This window comes from Myotis myotis, unplaced genomic scaffold (genome assembly GCF_014108235.1).
Source record: "Myotis myotis isolate mMyoMyo1 unplaced genomic scaffold, mMyoMyo1.p scaffold_m19_p_2, whole genome shotgun sequence".
In the NCBI taxonomy this organism is placed as follows: domain Eukaryota; kingdom Metazoa; phylum Chordata; class Mammalia; order Chiroptera; family Vespertilionidae; genus Myotis; species Myotis myotis.
The window spans coordinates 173,544,616-173,564,291 of NW_023416324.1; the positions used below are offsets into that span (position 1 = coordinate 173,544,616).

General features: G+C 47.9%; 1 protein-coding gene and 1 non-coding gene across 4 annotated transcripts in view; one reads left to right on the forward strand and one right to left on the reverse strand.

Annotated features, from left to right (window-relative positions):
- Positions 1-19,676, reverse strand: part of MAP3K13 (mitogen-activated protein kinase kinase kinase 13) — a 128,699-nt gene that overhangs the window by 4,222 nt on the left and 104,801 nt on the right. For all 3 annotated transcript variants that reach the window (XR_004974171.1, XM_036350839.1, XM_036350838.1), the window contains exons 8-12: positions 12,174-12,283; positions 10,881-10,997; positions 9,830-9,967; positions 5,062-5,833; positions 3,378-3,448 (exon numbers count right to left, since the gene is read on the reverse strand). Coding sequence is in view for 2 of the 3 variants with exons in the window: in XM_036350839.1 (XP_036206732.1) it covers positions 3,378-3,448; positions 5,062-5,833; positions 9,830-9,967; positions 10,881-10,997; positions 12,174-12,283 (1,208 nt within the window). In the remaining variant the exon portion in view is untranslated. The remainder of the gene's footprint in view (positions 1-3,377; positions 3,449-5,061; positions 5,834-9,829; positions 9,968-10,880; positions 10,998-12,173; positions 12,284-19,676) is intronic.
- On the forward strand, positions 9,179-9,280 carry LOC118677910. Its single transcript, XR_004974619.1, has one exon. It is a non-coding gene; the product is annotated as a U6 spliceosomal RNA (small nuclear RNA).

The following is a 19,676-nucleotide window of genomic DNA, read 5'->3' on the forward strand; positions in this document are numbered from 1 at the left end:
TGAAAAATATCAGCTGATCTAATCATGCTGTGTATACCTATGCATGGAAATTATGTTTCTTACAGAATCCCAGGTTCTCGCAGGTGAAAGAGACTTGGAAGATTCTCTGGTCTAACTCATTTCCCAGATCAGAAAACTAGAGGCAGAGAAGGAAAGTGACTTGTGCAAGGTCACACCATTCGCCAAGGCAGAGCTGTGGCGTGGGTGGGTCTCTGCACACTCTGCTCAGTGTCCTTCTCTACCTCACTCCACCCCATTGCATCGCCCATTCAGCTGCTTCAGCCGCTGGGCATGGCAGCCTTCACCACTCTGTCAAACTAACTCCAACATAAAAGAGCTTGGAAGCAACATTCACCTTGCAGCTGGGGACACTGCCCAGCCAGCCAGTGGCTCATTCCAGTTAGCACTGGGGTTTCATTCTGATAAAGGCAAAGTTTCGGGGGGTGGGGAGGGCGTAAGGAGGAGAATTTGCAAAAGTTCCTCACTTCTTTCCCATGGTTTACAAGTAGTTTAGTAAATAAGAATGCTGTTAGTGTATACTGGTTTAGAAACAAAACAGAAAAAATAACAAAAGAAGACTGCCTTTTCCCTCTGGCATTGTCTGATCTGTCTGTATTTCTTAGTACAAAGTCATTTTGATGGCAGATGATCTGAGCCTGGCTGATGACCAGGCCAGGTCGTGGGTGGGGGATCAAGGTCACATGAAGAGCCACTGTGGGAAATGGAAGTGAAGGTAAGAGTCACGCAACTTCTCAAGGCTGGTAATCCAGAAGGGAGACAGGGAGAAGAACGTTATAAAAAGCAAAACCATGTGGTAAAAATATAATTTGCATCATAGCAAGAAAAGGTGGGAAGCCATTAGGCGGGCTGAGTTCATGGTGTGTCACAGGAACAAAAGCTGGAGGTAACATCATTGTGATGCTAGCGAGTGATTTCGTTTTACTCAGGCGCAATCTGGTTGCATAGGAGGAAACTACTGTTCACGACAGGTATAGCTCAGAGATGAGAACATATTTCAGTTTTGTGTAGAGCATGGGGACCCAGAATACAATTTACCAAAGGATTAGGAGAGCCTTCGTTTGCAGGAAATTCCTGTTTCTGGGCAGGTACACAAACCTTCCGGGGATCCTTAGAGCTTCACTTTTAAAGAACAAAATGCCTATTAGCAGAAAAGGCCTCCTGGGAGGAAAACGACCTTTCCTACTCCTGCATAGGAGCAGCCCTGTTCTAGACGTAGAGGAGTGTGTGGTCCTTCTTTAATCCTACAAGAAAAATTATTATCGCTGGCTAAGCAGGAAGCTCTTTCTAAGGCTGGGTTGAAGGAGGACTCAGCTCATCTAATCCAATTATAATCTAACTAGAGGCCCGGTGCACGAAATCGTGCACAGGTATGGTCCCTAGGCCTAGCCTACGATCAGGGCTATCTTCCCCGGCTGCCGGCAGCTGGCCCCACACCCTCCACTGCCACCCACCCCGGTTCCCTGTTCAACATAAGGCAATGGGAGCCTGCTGGCCGGGGGGGAGGGACCGAGAGGTCAGCTGTTCCCACCCGCTTGCCAGCCCCACCCCTGCTGCGGGTTGCCCTTTGTGTGTGGGGTGACTGGCGAGGCAGGGGCCTTGGCCTGGCACCGCCCACATCCCCCGCCACCCACTCTGGTTCCCTGTTTGCCATCAGCAATCAGAACCTGTGGGCCAGGGGGAGGGACCAAGAGGTCAGCCCATTCTACCTGCTCACCAGTCTAGGACCCTGCTGCCACCTACCCTGGTTCCCAGTTTGCCATTGGCAGTCGGAGCCTACTGGCCGGGGAAAGGGACTGAGAGGTGGTCGGTGCACCACATAGTGACTGGTTGAGTGGTTGTTCTGCCATTATGGTCGCTGGGCTTTTATTATCCAGGATTATAATTAATTATACTAGAGTCTTGGTGCATGAAATTCGTGCACTGAGGCGGGGGAGTGTCCCTCAGTCCAGCCTGCACCCTCTCCAATCTGGGACCCCTCTCACAATCCAGGACTGCTGGCTCCCAACTGCTTGCCTGCCTGCCTGCCTGATTGCCCCTAACCCCTTCTGCCTGCCAGCTTGGTCACCCCCTAACCACTCCCCTGCCAGCCTTATCGATGCCTAACTGCTCCCCTGCCAGCCTGATTGCCCCTAACTGCCCTCCCCTGCCAGCCTGGTTGCCCCCAACTGCCCTCTTTTGCTGGGCTGGTCCCCCCAGCTGCCCTCCTCTGCCAGCCCGGTCACCCCTAACTGCCCTCCCCTGCTGGCCTGGTTGCCCCTAATTGCCCTCCCCTGCTGGCCTGGTCATCCCCAACTTCCCTCCCCTGCAGGCCTGGTCACCCCAACTGCCCTCCCCTGCTTGTCTGGTCGCCCCCAACTGCCCTCCCCTGCAGGTCTGGTCACCCCCAACTGCCCTCCCCTGCCAGCCTGGTCACTCCCAACTGTCCTCCCCTGCTGGCCTGGTCACCCACAACTGCCCTCCCTGCTGGCCATCTTGTGGTGGCCATCTTTGACCACATGGAGGTGTCCATCTTGTGTTGGAGTGATGGTCAATTTGCATATTACCTCTTTATTATATAGGATAATATCTCAGGACATGGAAAGTGCTGTGGACTGAACTGTGTATCTCCCTCTCTCCTCCCCCCCCTCCCGATTTAGATGTTGAATCCTTAACCTCCAATGTAACTGAATCTTCACAGTCTTTAGGAGGTAATTAAGGTTAAATGAGGCCAAAGGGTAGGGCCCTAATCCTATAGGATGTGGCCTTACAAAAAGAGGAAGATCTCTCTCTCTCTCTCTCTCTCTCTCTCTCTCTCTCTTCTCCTCCTCAAAGCCCCCATCCCCCATCCCCCAACCCCACCCCACCCTCCACCCCCACCACCTCCAAACATGTGAGGACACAGTGAGAAAGCTGTTATTTGCAAACCAGGAAGAGAGTTCTCACCAGGAACTTTGAGCTTGGACTTCCCAGCGTCCAGAAATGTGAGAAATAAAATTCCATTGTTTCAGCTACCTAGTCTATGGCATTTCGTTATGGCAGCCCAAGGAAACTAATTCAAGGAGGTACACTAGAAACCAGTAAAATTATCCATAGAACACATGGCCTTTTCTCATAAACTGCCCACTATATTCTTAGTTGTAACCTTGAATCTGTATTTATGCTCGTCTTGAAGTTCCCATGAAAAGAATTCTGATAATCTGGGACTGGCTGTGCATAGCCAGTTGCCAAAATGTGGGAACAGGAGACCATATACACAGTGAGTTCAAGTTTCCTTACAAGGTGGTTGTTAGAAAGTGATATGCAATTGAACAGGAAGTGGCAACCTCAGGGTTTCCCCGATTACACTGAAACCAATCACATGTGTTTGACGATTTTACCTCTGTCTTCGTGGAAATTCAACTTCACTATCTACTTCCCCTTCTTCCTCTTCTGAGGACTCATCTCCACTCTAAAGAAAACCAAGAGAAAAGAATTTTATTTCTCTCTCTCTCTCTCTCTCTCTCTCTCTCTCTCTCTCTCTCTCTCACACACACACACACACACACACACACACACACACACACACACGGTCCTTGCAAAGAGTTAGTCATCAAAAGGCATACAGTAGTAGCTTTCTGAGTGTCATCTTTAAACATACATATCTTCACTCACTGTTTTAGCAACTTTTCCTGGGTGTCCATGGTGACAGGCCTTGCACTAGATGCTGGAAGATATACAGAACTGAATAAAACATATCTTTGCCCTCAGGGAGGTGAAGGCTCCGTGAGCATGTCCAGAGGTGAGTGACAGAGAGGGGAAACTGGAGAAGAGGTCTTGGAGTGGGGGCAGGCTCATGCAATCATTGTCACTAGTGGTTCCAGGCTTTGTCATAGAGACCTCACCAAGAAGTGATCTTTCAATTGTTCAAAGCCCAACAACTACTTTTCCCCCTTTCACATACCAGCCCCCTTTCACTGACATGATAGTCATTATGTGTATCATCTCCACTACTAAGACATACATCATTTGAGAGTCAGACCATATCTTGTTGTACTGTACCCCTCACTCCACCATTAATACAATGCTGCATATAGAGCAGGTGCTTAGTACATTACGTTATTGAGTCAGCATGTTGGCCGGACAAGGGCCATCGGAGGCCTCATGGTTGCGGGGTTCTGTGGTTGATCTGAAAGGCTGGGTAGGTGTTCTGTCTGAGTAAATGATCTTCCCTCACAGGGAAGCTTCCATTTCTCCTCAAGTGCACAGGAGTAGCCACACTCACACCAACCATCCTTAACTACAGCGACACTACGTACCACATTACTACAATCCCTGTGAGGCGGGTAATTGGGTCCAAATAATTGTACCAAAGATCGAGGATAATGTGCTTTGAAAGTCAGTTCTAACGTCACTCTTACCTACTTGCATTCCGATGCTTTCTGAGTAGGAAAGACAGGGATGGAGGTACCTGACTGCTAAGATGAGCCCTTTACCCCAGAGGTACACATGGGAGTATATGTCAGTAGAGAGAAGTCGAACTGCTCTCTGGGAGTGTGGTTCTAGTAAGACCAAATGTATAAGGTGTGTGCTCCATGGCCGGCAGACTCATAAAAGGCAGGATGTTCCAGTAGGTGAGGGAAAGGCTGGATTATACTAGGTTTCTGCATGATTTCTCAAAGTCTAGGACTTGCTAATGTACACGAGGAATTTCCCAGAGGGGACAGAGAATACAATGTTAACCAAACCTATTTTATAATCGGATCTTTCCTCTTGCAACATCCTTCAGGGCTGGGCTAAAGTAGTGGTTTCCAAGCGATTTTGATTTCATATCCCTAATATATGGTTGTCTATTTATAAATGAGGTACATTTCAATCAGTCCACTGGTTCAATAGTTCTCAAAATGTATTTCTAAGTCCGTCACTTAAGCAGTGTGAAGAGAAAATATTTAAAATAAAGAAGCTCCTGTTTATTCTCGTTAGCTCATCCTTTTACAAAATGTGCACTTGTGTATGTTTTACAATGCACGTACCACGACGGGCTCTGGCATCCACAAAGGCAGTGACGCCCACCGCTGTCCTTACCTTTTGAAGGGGCCTTGTTTTTCGAGGTAGCGCTGGTGGGGTGTTGTGATGAGGGACGCCAAGGGACGAGGCAGACCTACAGCCACTGAATTCTTCGTTTTCTTCCATTTTCTCAGAACCTTGGGCATTTTCTGAGAGGAGATTGTGTGCTGGTGACTTGAAAAGGTCGGGGCTCCTCCCCACCGGCTCAGCAAAGGGACTGTCTAGGGGCCCGCACTGCTCCGGCCTGCACTGGACGCAGGGGTCGTAGGGGTCAGCCTGGCAGCAGCCCCAGGGGCCGGCCTGGCCCTGGGCAGGCTCAGAACTTCTCCAGCCATCTGCTGCCACGGCTGTGGAGATGAGGTCAGGGCTGGAGCCAGGCATCTGTCTCTGAGCGTGGTTGCTGAGTGGGCTCCGCAGGGCAGCCGCGGGGCCAAAGTACCTCAGGTTGTTGGCGCAGGTGGCAATGTCCTGGCCGTGCACATTGAGCCTGGGATGGTGACGCTGAGACGTGGCGGGAGGGGGCTGCTGGTACTGCTGCTGCAGAGAAGGGTGCTGGGGTTGAGCCTGGTGTAGATACGTGGGGTGGGGTGAGTTTTCGGGGGCTGGCTGGTTTTTCAAGATTGCTGCAAAGTCACTATGGCTGCCTCGGCTATTCCCCCGGCGGTGGCGTGGTTTGCTCCGGTACCGGCTCTTGCCGCCTGAGGTGGACATTTTGGGGCTTCCGGACAAGGGGGACGCAGCGGGAGCCACCTCCACACTGGGGATGCCTTCTGACCGCAGCAGATCTGGCCTGGAAGAACAGAGCAGGTTTAGTTTTAAACACATGAAAACACATATTCAGGTTTGGGGAACTCTATCCCATGCCTTAAAACACACCGTTTGAATCAGCAGCCACACCCCGGGATTTACCCAGCGGAGGAAATGGGTGTCCGCAAAGACGTGTGTTTGAAGGCACTGCGTTAATGTATTGCTTAAAATAGCAGAAATGTGGAAACTACCTAGATGTCCGCTTACGGGGGATTCCCCTTATGCCTCCTGGGTTTCATTCTGGGCCTCACTGCCAAGGCGCTCAGTCCCTTTAAACTCTAACTCTGCCCGACTGGTTTCTGGATCTCCTCCTTATAGTATCAGTCATCAGCTTGGTGCCAACATGCCAACACACAGGCATGGCCGATTGCCCACGACCAGAAATCTGTCCAGTGATGGATGGGGATAGATCCTACAGGGGATCAAAGAGGAGAGAGTTCTGGTACCAGGGACGGACACCCTGGGATAATGAGGCAAGAGGCTACGTTCAGAGAGTCAGGTGCAGACAGGTCTTCTTGAGGGCTGGGCTATGCCATATTCATGTTTGTCTGTGAAGGACACTAACAGGGAGTCTAGATCACAGTAGGGACGCAGTAATGTTTCAGGAAGAGGGGACTTGGGGGTGGAGCCCGAAGACAGGAAACGGTAGACAGCCCGGGAGGTTGAGCAGAGGCAGCGAGAGAAGGCTCCTGAGGAGTGGCCCCGGCACTGCACTGTGCTCCGACAGGGAGGAGTCCTCTCCCAGCCCCGCTGTCACGCGCCCCCCGGGCCAGCCATGCAGCCCGTGTCCAGGAGGAAGCCGGCTCCGGAGGTGAACGCTGTGCACACTGACTCCAAGGCGCGTACTAGTAGGTCAGCAGTAAGTGCTTTCTGAACCGATGAAGCGATGCAGGCAGAGATTCTAGGACTCCAGGGAGTATTGCTACCTCCTCCCCACCAAGGAACTGCCATTGAACTGTCCAAATAGTCTAGCCTCATCTCCTCTGGGGCCAGACAGATACAAACTGGCAGGACCTTTCAGGGCTGGAGGCCACCCCCTAGTTTTCTTAACAACAGAATCCTTTACTCAAATTAATCATTAGGAGAAGCCCAGTATCTGAAGCAGATCTAGTGGGACAGCTGGAGAGGCCCCTCCTGCAGGGCTCCTCGTTCTCTCCACCCTGCAATAGGACCTGCGGTCCTCTCTATGCAGGCCCTAGGGTACCCCAGACCTTGCTTGGGAACACAGATACAGTCCTGCCCCCACCCTGCGTGATGAGGAACCCAGAGCCCAGCCAAAGTGGCTCCTGGTCCCATAGCTCGTTCCTGGCAGGATGCAGACCAGAAGTCTCTGGCTTATTAGATACAGTCTAGTTTGCAGGTTCGTACATGTTACTTGAGAGTTCGTTAAAATGACTGAGTAGGTCTGGGATGGGGCCTGAGGGTCTGCATTTCTAACCTGCTCTCGGATGATGCTGAGCTGAGGGCCTACACTTTGAAGAGCGAGGGCTTAGAGGAAATTAGCCGGCACCAGGCAGTAGGAGGTGGGTTTCCCTTTCTTGCAGGAGAAGTACAGTAAAAGGCTTGCCTTAGCACAGAAGTTCCAGGAGTTACTGGCTTACGATAAGGCTGGTTTACGATAAGATACTGTGCTGCTCTCAGCAGCTTCCTGTCTCAGATTCAGTTCTATGGTCAGTTGACCAGCTTGTGCCTCAGATGGTATCTGGATGGAGGAGGCCCTGGGGCTTTTGTTGAGGCAAGAAGGCCCTCAAGGCTCAGTCAGGGGCATCTACTTACACAGAGGCTGGCTATGGTGGCAACTAAGAGAGCTGAGGAGAAAGTGTCCTACGTCAGGTGAAGGCTGCTTTCACTGAAGCTGGCAGCGCAAACATCACAGGATAACATTGACACAGAACTTCACAGTTGACAAAGCACTTTGCATTATATAAACCACTTGTTTCCTACTATTACAATGTCCGTTTTACAGAGAAAGACACTGAGGGATCAGGGTGGTCAGTTGTGTCCATCACAAAGCAAGTAAATGGCAGAACTCAACAACTGACCCCAGGTCTTTTGACTCCGAGGACCAGTTCTTTCCCCGTTCCAAGCTTCTGCTTATTCCAAGGCATTTAGACGATCTTATTGGCCTAGCCTCACTTGTGACAGGCTCAGTGGATCCATAATGGAACTCTGGCTCTCTTCGTTCTAGTCCTTGACCAAACACACCCTGAAGGCTAGGCTAACGGATGGTGGGTGGTTTCTCCTCTCTGCTTCCCTCAAAGGTCACTGGCCTTCTGGTTTGATAATCATTGAACCGTCCAAATAATCTGAAACTTAACTCCATTAAGGGGAACACAGCTGAAAATACTCTTCACAGCTCTAGTACCCATCCAGGTTACTTCCTGGACCAGTTCAGTTGGCTTGTAGACTAAGCATCTGCTGATGGTGTCAAACTCCTTCAAACACATTTCCCACAGCACATGAGCTCATATTCTGTAAAAGTAAACATGAGCTCATATATTGAAAAAAAAGGTACTATTGTCCCCCCACCCCCCACTCCAATGCTCTTAGTTTTAACTATAGGCAGAATGCAGGGAGGACCAGCAGGCAAATTTGGTCCCTATTTAGGTCACCCAAAGAAAGAGGTGTTGGGCTTCCAGGAGGGTCTTACCAGGTACTATCTGAAAACAATTTCTCAGAACTTGAGCAGGCGATAGGAGTGGTAAGTAAAAACGAAACTGGAGTTAATCCATGGAATTGCTCACTAGTAGTTCAGATTTACATTAGTCATGGTCTCGGGCCACCTTTCTGAAAGGCTTAGAGTAGATTCTTGGTTTGCATTTTTCATTACTTTTATTCTTACTGCATTTCGCTCACGTCTCACTGTTGGGCCCACCTCCCAGGTTTAGGGACATTTCTTTCCTTTCCATTAATTTAGCTAGGACAAAACCAACTCTCCACTATTTGGGAGGAATGCGGCTCTTGCAGAACTTGGTAAGAAACACTGACTGGAAGAGCATTTTAAGGTTAAACTAATTCAGTATTTTAGATCTGTGGTTAGGGTCCGAGTTTGTAGTGGGCTGAGTCAGGTTATATGTGGATTTCCCACTAAGCAGGTGGTTGGCACTCCTAATCTCCACATTGTTCAAGGGCCAATATATCAGGAAAATGTGTTATAATTAGGAAAAAGGGCAATCTTTAAAAAAAAAACTATTAAAAAAAATCCACTTTTTGAGTACCTGTGATTTATTAGGTGACCTCACATATTGTCTTATTTAAACTTCACAAAAGTCCCCTGCAAGAGTGGAATGAGGGGAACCATATGGGCAGATAGAGGTAATTATCAAAGCCGCTTTGGTAGCACATATACGAAAATTGGGCGATACAGAGAAGATTAGCATGGTCCCGTGCAAAGATGACCCACAAAATTTGTGAAGTGGAAAAAAAAACCCCCACAAAACACGAAGTCCCTGCCTTCATTTTTTTGTGGTGGATTTATGAGCACTTATTACATTATTAAAATAACTAACTAAATGAATAAATAAAAGTGGGTCATGTGTGGACCAATGTTGCCTAAATTGAGAATTATAATTAACCCAATTCTGTGCATTGGGGGACAAAGAAGAAATCTCATGTGCTATAGTTATGCCATTTTACCATGGGGCTGAAAGAGGGCAACTGACATGGCCCAAATCACACAGCTCATAATGGGTGTAGCCAGTATTCTAACCCAGGTCTGTCTGCCCCCCGCCCCCCGCCCCCCGTTTATTTCTCTTTTTACTATTCTATGCTAAGAGAATAAATATCTATGCCTCATATAGTAAAGCATGGATCCCTAGGGTCCATGACACACTTTCTCTCAGCTTTCCACTCTGTTTTATCTAGAGGCATGTGTGCTAATGATGAGGTAGGGTGGCCACACCCACCATCATCTGATAATGTATTTTTAGGGAGATAGTTCCCCATTTCTCTGAATACCAGGTCAGCACAAGCGTCTCACCGTTTGGTCTGCACCCCAGGTTTATGAGGCACGCCCTTCCTTTTCATGAGCTTCTCCATGGCATTGGGGTGGATTATTGGACGGACAGGGTGTCGCTTGTAGGTCCCAGGATACTTCTTTTCCACGGCTTGCTCACGCCTGCAAAAAAAGAGAAAAGGCCTATCTCAGCCACCCCAGACAGAAAAGATGGGCAGAATGTTGCACAGGCTAATTCCACCCACAGAGTCAGGCCACCTTACCAGGTGCAGGCCATTTGAATAACAAGGTTGCTATTTGGGTAAAAAGGGGACAAAAAAGATACTAAATTCAACCTAATCTGATTTCATTTTTCCCTTCAGCTCATAGATGAACTTGGAGACTAACCTTCCCCTCCACAGTACACCTCATGAGAGACACAATGCAATGGTAGAAGTCCTACTGATTTCAGTAGCTGCTGTGTTGGTCAGGACCCCAGGATTTTCTTGCCATTCTCAGGAATATCCTAAACCACTTGCAGAAGCCACCTCACTTCCCCAGGGGGCAATAAGCCCCCACTCAACAACATCTAGCTCTCCATGAAATGGCACCCCTTCTTTTTTTAAAATATATTTTATTGATTTTTTTACAGAGAGGAAGGGAGAGCGATAGAGAGTTAGAAACATGGATGAGAGAGAAACATCAATCAGCTGCCTCCTGCACACTCCCCACTGGGGATGTGCCCGCACCCAAGGCACATGCCCCCGACCGGAATCGAACCTGGGACCCCTGAGTCCTCAGGCTGATGCTCTATCCACTGAGCCAAACCGGTTAGGGCGGCACCCCTTCTTGAGCCATTCAGCAGGGTGAAGTGGCAAATAGCTGTCAGTGCATGCTCCCCTAGAACCAGCTCTGCGGCAACTCCACTCAATGGGAAACCTCCCCAGGGGCAGGGACTATGCACACCCCCCAAGGAATGTTGGATGAATGACTTAGACAGCTGCCAGTTCTGAGTAGCAGCAACATGGAAGAGCAGTACATTTCTGCTGATGGATAGACCACATCAACAAGGGCAGACAGTGGTCTGGATGCATACTTAATGAGCTCCTTCTCCCGCATTTCCAGCTGCAGCATGATGGCACTCAGCTCCATGTATAAATTATTAGCCCGCTCAAGTTTTCTCTCGTAGTGTTCACGAATATCCAAAGCATGCCTACCAAAGAAAACACAGGATCAGTGAAATTAACCAACTCGGGGGAGGCCAAAAGTCAGCTCTCATGAAGTAAGAACCAGAATGGTTGATCTCAAAAGCATTTGCCTAAGGGCCCCCTAGGTCAGTGGTCGGCAAACTGCGGCTCGCGAGCCACGTGCGGATCTTTGGCCCCTTGAGTGTGGCCACGAAGTTTCAATTGCACTATATGTGCGTACCCGCACATGGTATTTTGTGGAAGAGCCACACTCAAGGGCAGTGATGGCGAACCTTTTGAACTCAGCGTGTCAGCATTTTGAAAAACCCTAACTTAACTCTGGTGCTGTGTCACATATAGAAATTTTTTGATATTTGCAACCATAGTAAAACAAAGACTTATATTTTTGATATTTATTTCATATATTTAAATGCCATTTAACAAAGAAAAATCAACCAAAAAAATGAGTTCGCGTGCCACCTCTGACACGCGTGTCATAGGTTCGCCATCACTGCTCAAGGGGCTGCAGTTTGCCGACCACTGCCCTAGATTAAAAGCTCCCTTGTCCAATGCAATGACTCAGCCAAGATGGAGTGGGAGATGGAAAATCTAAGCTTTCTATTTGGTTTATCCTTAGGGGCCATATCTAGCCATACAGAATAGCCAGGAGGTCACAGATAAAGTGTGAATGGGATTTGTGCATAATTTGTAGCCTTTGTGTAGTATTGACAATATCATAATAAGAATACAGTATAGCTCATTGTTAATGGAAATATGCAGTTGGGAGCTGATACCATGATCACTCATTTATACTTATCTGTGGCACAGATCCTGCCTCATTATAGTGGTTATCTATGAACATATCTTGCATCCCTTAAAAGATTATAACCATCTTGAGACCAGGGACTACATCTTATAAGTTTCTGGCCTTCCGTGTCACTTAGGACAGGGGCTGAGTGAACAAATAGCATTGCTCTGGGAATCTTCATTGCAGAGATACAATGAAAGAGGATAACAGAGTGGCACGGGCCAAGGAGGGGAGGATAAGCCAGTGATATAAAGGCGAGCAAATCGGAAAGAGAATTAACAATAAACAGCACAGGGAAAGGTGTGTAGAAAGTGAAGTGGTGATTCACAAAGAGAGTTCCTGCTGACATCTGGAGACCTGGGGATGCGAAGAGGTGGAGGAGAAAGCAGCTGACCTGAGCTCTTCTCGCCGCCTTCTAATCAGCTCTTCATCCAAGCGGTGTATACAAGTCCCTTCACTTTTGATCTTCTCAAAGTGTTTTTTCACTTCTTCTCTCCATTCAGCCTGGGTGAGGATAAATTAGACTTTGTTAATATTCTAGGAGTTTCAAACTCTGATACAGCCATAGGCTCATGTACAAGATTTTTTTTTCTGTAAGCTTCTCTTGAAGAACTTTATAGAATAGATGTTCAATTAATATTAGTCAACAGCAAAATATCTCATGAAAATGTACCTGCACACCATATCCCACCCCATTTTCTGTAGTGAGTCCAACATGCAATGCCATCTCTTTTCCAGTTTCCTGGGCCACCAGAACCATCACAGTTAGCATACCAGCTATCACCTCTTCGAGTCAAGAGAGCAGCAGAGAAAGCCTGGCTAGAAAGGATGGCTGTGATAACCATCTATATATATAAAAACCTAAGCGACCGAATGACCCAACAACCAGTCCACCGGTCACTATGATGTGCACTGACCAACAGGGGACAGATGCTCAACACACAGGACTGGGCTCCCTCCTGTCTGAATTGGGCCAGCAGGGATTGGGCATGTGGGGATTGGGCCAAAACCAGCTATCTGACATCCCCCAAGGGGTCGCGGATTGTGAGAGGGCACAGGCCAGGCCGAGGGACCCCACTGGTGCATGAATCCGTGCACCGGGCCTCTAGTATGGTACAAGTGCATGTCAGTGAGAACATGATCATCTTTACAACTGGCACCAGCATTCCTCTTAGGTTCTGTGTATGAAAAACTTGAAAAAATGTTTGGAGGAGAAGACCCAAGGGGCATAAACAGCAGGTGATGGGAATAAAAATACAGAGAATTATACAGGAATTTGGGAGTGAGCCTACTTAAATTCGTGAGGAATTTAGTAGGCTGACAAAATACTTAAGACAGAAAGGATGTCTAATATGTGATTTAAATTGTTCAAAATGTAAGCCTTTTCCAATGTCCCAAATCTTTAGTAAAGTCTCTTGACATTCACCCTGACTTTGCATATGTGTTTTTGTTTTCTTAGAAATCAAAGAAAGGAAGGTGCTGAACTTCATGGCAGGTGTGGGGGCCAAGAATTTTAGAAAGGCAGAGCCAGAGTGGCTATCTAATCTAATAAAAGAGAAACATGCAAATTGACTATACCTTCGCTATGCCCCAAGCCATGCCCACAAGCCAATCAGAGTGACTATATGCAAACTAACCCAACCAAGTTGGCAGCCAGCAGCCACAGAGCTGGAGCAAGCAGGAGGCGTGGTTGCCCCAGTGATGGAGGAAGCCAAGCTTACTGCCTGCCCTGGCCAGCTGTGGCCTCCACTAAAGGCAACAAACTTTCAATTATAGAAGATAAATAAACCCCAGATACCTGCTTCCAGCCAGCCTTCACTGGGAGCTTGGGTGGCTTGGGGCCATGGCCAGCCTGCAAACAGCCATTAGCCCCTCACCCAGGCTGGCTAGGCACCCCAGCAGGGACCCCCACCCTGAAGGGGCTGTGGCCAGCCTGCAAACAGTCATCAGCCACTCATCCAGGCTGGCCAGGCACCCCAGGGGGGACCACCACCCTGGAGGGGCTGTGGCCAGCCTGCAAACAGCCATCAGCCACTCACCCAGGCTGGCCAGGCACCCCAGCGGGACCCCCACCCTGATCTGGGACACCCTTCAGGGCAAACCAGCTGGCCTCCACCCATGCACCAGGCCTCTATCCTATATAATAAAAGGGTAATATGCAAATTGACCCTAATAGCAGAACGACTGGGAATGACTGGTCACTATGACACACACTGACCATCAGGGGGCAGATGCTCAATGCAAGAGCTGCCCCTGGTGGTCAGTGCGCTCCTACAGGGGGAGCTCTGCTCAGTCACAAACCAGGCTGACGGCTGCCAGTACAGCGGTGGTGGTGGGACCCTCTCCCACCTCCTCAGCAGCGCTAAGGATGTCTAACTGCAGCTTAGGCCTGCTCCCCGCTGGCAAGTGGGCATCCCCCAAGGGCTCCCGGGCTGCCAGAGGGATGTCTGACTGCCAGCTTAGGCCCAATCCCCCAGGGAGCGGGCCTAAGCCAGCAGGTGGTTATCCCCTGAGGGGTCCCAGACTGCAAGAGGGCACAGTCTGAGGGACCCCCCCCCCCCCATGCACAAATTTTTGTGCACCGAGCCTCTAGTGAAATTTTAAATCTCCAGGAATTCACAGGAGTGTTAGGACATTGGACTTTCCATAGGGTGTGTAATTTCAAGCCAATTTTATCTAAATTTTAGGGGGCAGGGAAACCTCTGTTGGAATATAGTCTACATAGGCAGTTTCTCAAAAAACATCTAAAGATATATTTCCTCAAATATGTATAGACTACCATCCCTGGCAGCTAATGAGGTTAACCTAACTTCCAGTGAAGGCTAGACACATCACTAAATGTTTCCAATTGCATAATCTTCCTCTAGAGCAGGGGTCCTCAAACTATGGCCCATGGGCCACATGCAAATACAAATATTGTATTTGTTCCCATTTTGTTTTTTTACTTCAAAATAATATATGTGCAGTGTGCATAGGAATTTGTTCATAGTTTTTTTTTAAACTATAGTCCGGCCCTCCAACGGTCTGAGGGACAGTTAACTGGCCTCCTGTTTAAAAAGTTTGAGGACCCCTGCTCTAGAGCTATTCTATTACCTTCAGATTCATGTTAATAGTGATCCCTCTAGACCAGCCGTGGGCAAACTACGGCCCGCGGGCCGGATCCGGCCCGTTTGAAATGAATAAAACTAAAAAAAAAAAGACTGTACCCTTTTATGTAATGATGTTTACTTTGAATTTATATTAGTTCACACAAACACTCCAACCATGCTTTTGTTCTGGCCTTCCGGTCCAGTTTAAGAACCCATTGTGGCCCTCGAGTCAAAAAGTTTGCCCACCCCTGCTCTAGACCATGAAGAATTTACACTTTAATGATTGTGAAATTACAGGTTTCTCCCCAAATATGCCATTTATCATTTACTTTTATAGAGAAAGTTATATTATAACTAGAGGCCTTGATGCACAAAATTCATGCAAGGGGCTTGGCTCTCGCAGCCCCAGCTTCGTCTGGAAGCTTGTCTCGAAGGTCATTTGGCTGTCTGGTCTAATTAGCATATTATGCTTTTATTATTATAGATTATTTAGAAAGTGATTATCCTGACTATCCATTTATAATATGCTAGATCAGGGGTCCTCAAACTACGGCCCATGGGCCACATGCAAATACAAACATTGTATTTGTTCCCAGTTTGTTTTTTTACTTCAAAATAAGATATGTGCAGTGTGCAAAGGAATTTGTTCATAGTTTTTTTTTAAACTATAGTCCGGCCCTCTAACGGTCTGAGGGACAGTGAACTGGCCCCCTGTTTAAAAAGATTGAGGACCCCTGTGCTAGATCTTCATATATATGTTGACTCTGACTGACAAAAATTAACTTTTGTGTACTGAACCTGCCAAACAATGCTATCAGAAAGCCAAGGTCTAGAACGTGCTGTCCATTATTTGATAGCAGTCTTTGACAGTATCCTATATAATAAAAGCCTAATATGCAAATCAACTGAATGGTGGAACAACCGGTCACTATGACACACACTTACCATCAGGGGGAAGATGCTCAACACAGGAGCTGCCCCCAGCCCGCAGGCCCCAGGCCAGCCAAGGCAGGTGCCAGTGGGGGCCCCCCGATCGCCCCACCCATCACCCCACAGATCAGCCCTGATCGCCAGCCAGGCCTAGGGACCCTACCCATGCATGAATTTTGTGCACCAGGCCTCTAGTCTAAGCTATAAATGCAGGTTTGGTTGAGCCCCAGGTAATGCTGTTCTTTTAATCATCAGATCAAAATCATGAGGTAGAAAGAGTATTGAGCTTTAAGATGCCAAAGATTGACAATCAAGAGTTGTTAGACCAAAAAAGAATAAGGGGGAGAATAAACTTAGGCCTTAAAGTGTCCTCTTCATTCAAAAACCTGCCAGTGATTCCAGCACAGTACTTAAAGGAACCAGGAAAGGGAATACCTCCATCTGGTGGTGAGGAATGAGATATGATATGGCAGACCTATTTATTTATTATTTCTTAAAAATAAATCCTTATTGTTGAAAGTATTACATATGCCCCCTTTTTCCCTCCTATTTATTTTTTAATTCTAGAGAAAATAAACCTCTTGATATTTAGCTTATGGGTATATGGGTTAGGGAAACTTAAAGAGAACATCCTGAAGATTGAAACCTATTAAGAAAGTGAATTTCCAAAAAGAAGTTCCCTCTTGTGAAGAGGGAACAGGACGTGTGGGAAGACAGCAGGTACTGATTAATCATGCTTTCCCCAAAGGTATCATGTGACTGGTAGATGTTAATTTTGGAGTTCCATCACGTACACTTAGGATCTTTATGTAATAGAAGTTCCAACTGGCACTTAATCTGCATCTCAGACATGTGTGGGCATATGTGAAGCCAATCTGACAGAGACCGAGGAGCCTCTGAGAGAAAACAGTCATGCAGGAAGGATTCCTGCTTTAACTTGACCTATAAAAAAGCCACCATCACTGGGGAGGAGCGGCACTTTCCACTGTTTCACTAAAATACCTGTAAGATGTTGCCATAACCAGCACTGCCCCACTGCTTTTAACAAAGTGTAAGCCAACAGGGAAAGGAAGAGTTCGTTGTGTAAACAGGACAATGTGCAGCTTTGGAATCTTGTAAAGTCCAGAGCTTCAGTTACAGCAGGAAATAACAACTCCCATGGGTGGTGGTGGTGCCCTAAGGATACGGGGGCACCTGGTGGATGCCAGCCGGGGACCACAGTCCTTTAGAAGAAAGCAGTGCTATCCAATAAAGCAACACCTGGCAGATGCTAGGCGGGGACTGCTGTGTCCAGCCAGAGCCAGTGGAAAGCAGAGCAGATGCTGTTCATTTGAGGCTGACACCCTACTCTTTAAGGGGATTTCTCCCAAATGCATGTGGAGAATGGAAGGAGGGAGTAGGGGGTGCCTCAAGATACTTACATCCCCTGTGAACAGATAAGAGAAAAATCCAGTAAAACCTAGGTTATCACCATTAATGGGATCCTCTTTATGTCCCAGATCAGGCTTGGGACATAAAGAGGACATTTAGGTTTTTGACTTCTCCAGCCTTCCACTTATTCAGTCAATAGCATTGAAGTTCTTGCACCCAAGCCTTGCTTCTTTTCTCTCCCATAATATAGGTGTCAAAATGAAGTTGAGTCAACAGGAGAATGGATCAACAACATGTGGGTATATCCATTCAACAGAACATTATTCAGTCATATAAAGGAATGAAGTTCTGACACATGCTACAACATAGATGAATCTTAAAAACATTCTAAGTGAAACAAAGTTAAATGAAGGATCTAGAATAGGTAAATTCATCAAGCAGAAAGTAGAACAGAGATTAGCAGGGGCTGTGGAGAGGAGGGAATGAGAAATTATTGCTTAATGAGGTGATGAAAAATTTTGGAAACAGATCAATAGTTTCACAACATTGTGAATGTAATTAATGCTCCTGAATTGTATGGTTAAAATGGAAAATTTTATATTATATACTAGAGGCCCAGCACACGAAATTTGTGCACAGGGTGGGGGGGGGGTTCCAATCTGGGACCCCTTGGTAGATGGCTGACTGCCGATTTAGGTCTGATCTCGGGGATCGGGCCTAAACTGGCAGTCGGGCATCCCTCTCACAATCCTGGACTGCTGGCTCCTAATCACTCACCTGCCTACCTGCCTGGTTGCCCCTAACTGCCCCCTTCCTGCTGGCCTAGTCACTCCTAACTAACCCCCCCTACTGGCCTGGTCACCTCTTACTGCCCCCCCTGCCAGCCTGGTTGCCCCCAACTGCCCTCCTCTGCCATCCTGGTTGCCCCCATCTGCCCCCTTCCTGCTGGCCTAGTTGCCCCTCACTGCCCCCCCTGCCAGCCTAATCGCCCCCAACTGCCCCCTCTGCCAGCCTGGTTGCCCCCAACTGCAACCCACCCGCTGGCCTGGTCACCCCTAACTCCCTCCCCCTCCAGCCTGGTCACCTCTTACTACCCCCCCCCCCCCTGCCAGCCTGGTTGCCCCCAACTCCTCTCCCCGCCGGCCTGGTCACCCCACACAGCCTGCTGTTCAGTCATTTGGTCATCCCTCAATAACCCCCTGCCAGCCTGGTCATAGGCAGCCAGCTTGTGATGGCATGAGAGTTAATTTGCATATTACCTCTTTATTATATAGGATATTTTACCTCAAAGTAAAAAAAAGAATGAGTTCCAGCCTCTCTTGAGGAATATAGAAGCAGGATTTCAGGGGGCTAAGTAGCAGGAAATCATAGATTCTGAGTCAGTAAAGACTTAGATGTGGTAAGCCCAGCTCTTGATTGGCACAGAGTCCTGTTTCCTGCCTCCCACGTAAGGGCCCACTTCCAGCCTAAGCACCTACTTGCTCAGGACGAGACTACTTTTTTGTTTGTTTGTTAATCCTCACCCAAGGATATTTTTCCGTTGATTTTTAGAGAGTGGAAAGGAGAGGGAGAGATAGAGAGAAACATCGATTGGCTGCCTCCTGCATGCACCCCAGCCAAGGCCAGGGAACCTGCAACCAAGGTACAGGACCTTGACCGGAATTGAACCCAGGATCCTTTAGTCCACAGGCTGATGCTCTATCCACTGAGTTAAACGGCTAGGGAATGACAAGACTACTCTTGAGGCAGCACAGTTTTACAGTGAATTTAGTGCCTCTGCAGCTCCCCTGAATTAATGGTGGTCGTAGTGGCACTCAAAAGGAAATTAGAATGATGCAAAGGCAGAGGGTGGTGGACAGCTTAGAAGCAGGGCACATGGTCCATCTGGCAGCTGGGATTTGGGACCAGGCTAAAATGGTTTCTAAAGACCGATATAAAATGTAATTGAATACCAGGAGCAATAAGTGTCTACTTGGAGAAATGGGTTATTGCTTAAGAATGAAGCAATAGCTGTGGCAGAATCTAATATTATACTGAAATTGGTTGCTTTGTTCGTTTGTGCTATATATGCTGCGTCTTCACACATGTGCCACTGATGCGAAACAGATGAATGAAGCATTTTCTCTTAGGCTGGGGCAGTGCTCTGGACTGACAGTTTTGGTGGGAGGTGGAAACGATGGCCAACAACCATTGATTAACAACTGATGCGGATAAGATTTTGTCAGCAGGCAGGAGGAGGTGAGGCCTCAGGTGCAAGCCTGCTACAGCAAAGCAAAACCATGTGCAAATAACCAGCTCTTCTCCACGAGGGTGGCATAATGTCAACGTACAATGAATATTCCCTACTGCCATCTTATCCATCTCAGGAGGTCATCAGAAAAAGTACCCAGAATGTAACAGCCCAAAGGAGGCTTAATTTCTGTAGCTTTGTGGGAGGTTCTCTACAGTTTACAAATCATTTGCACTTTTATTGTCTCACTTGGTCCTCAACAAAACTCCACCAGGAC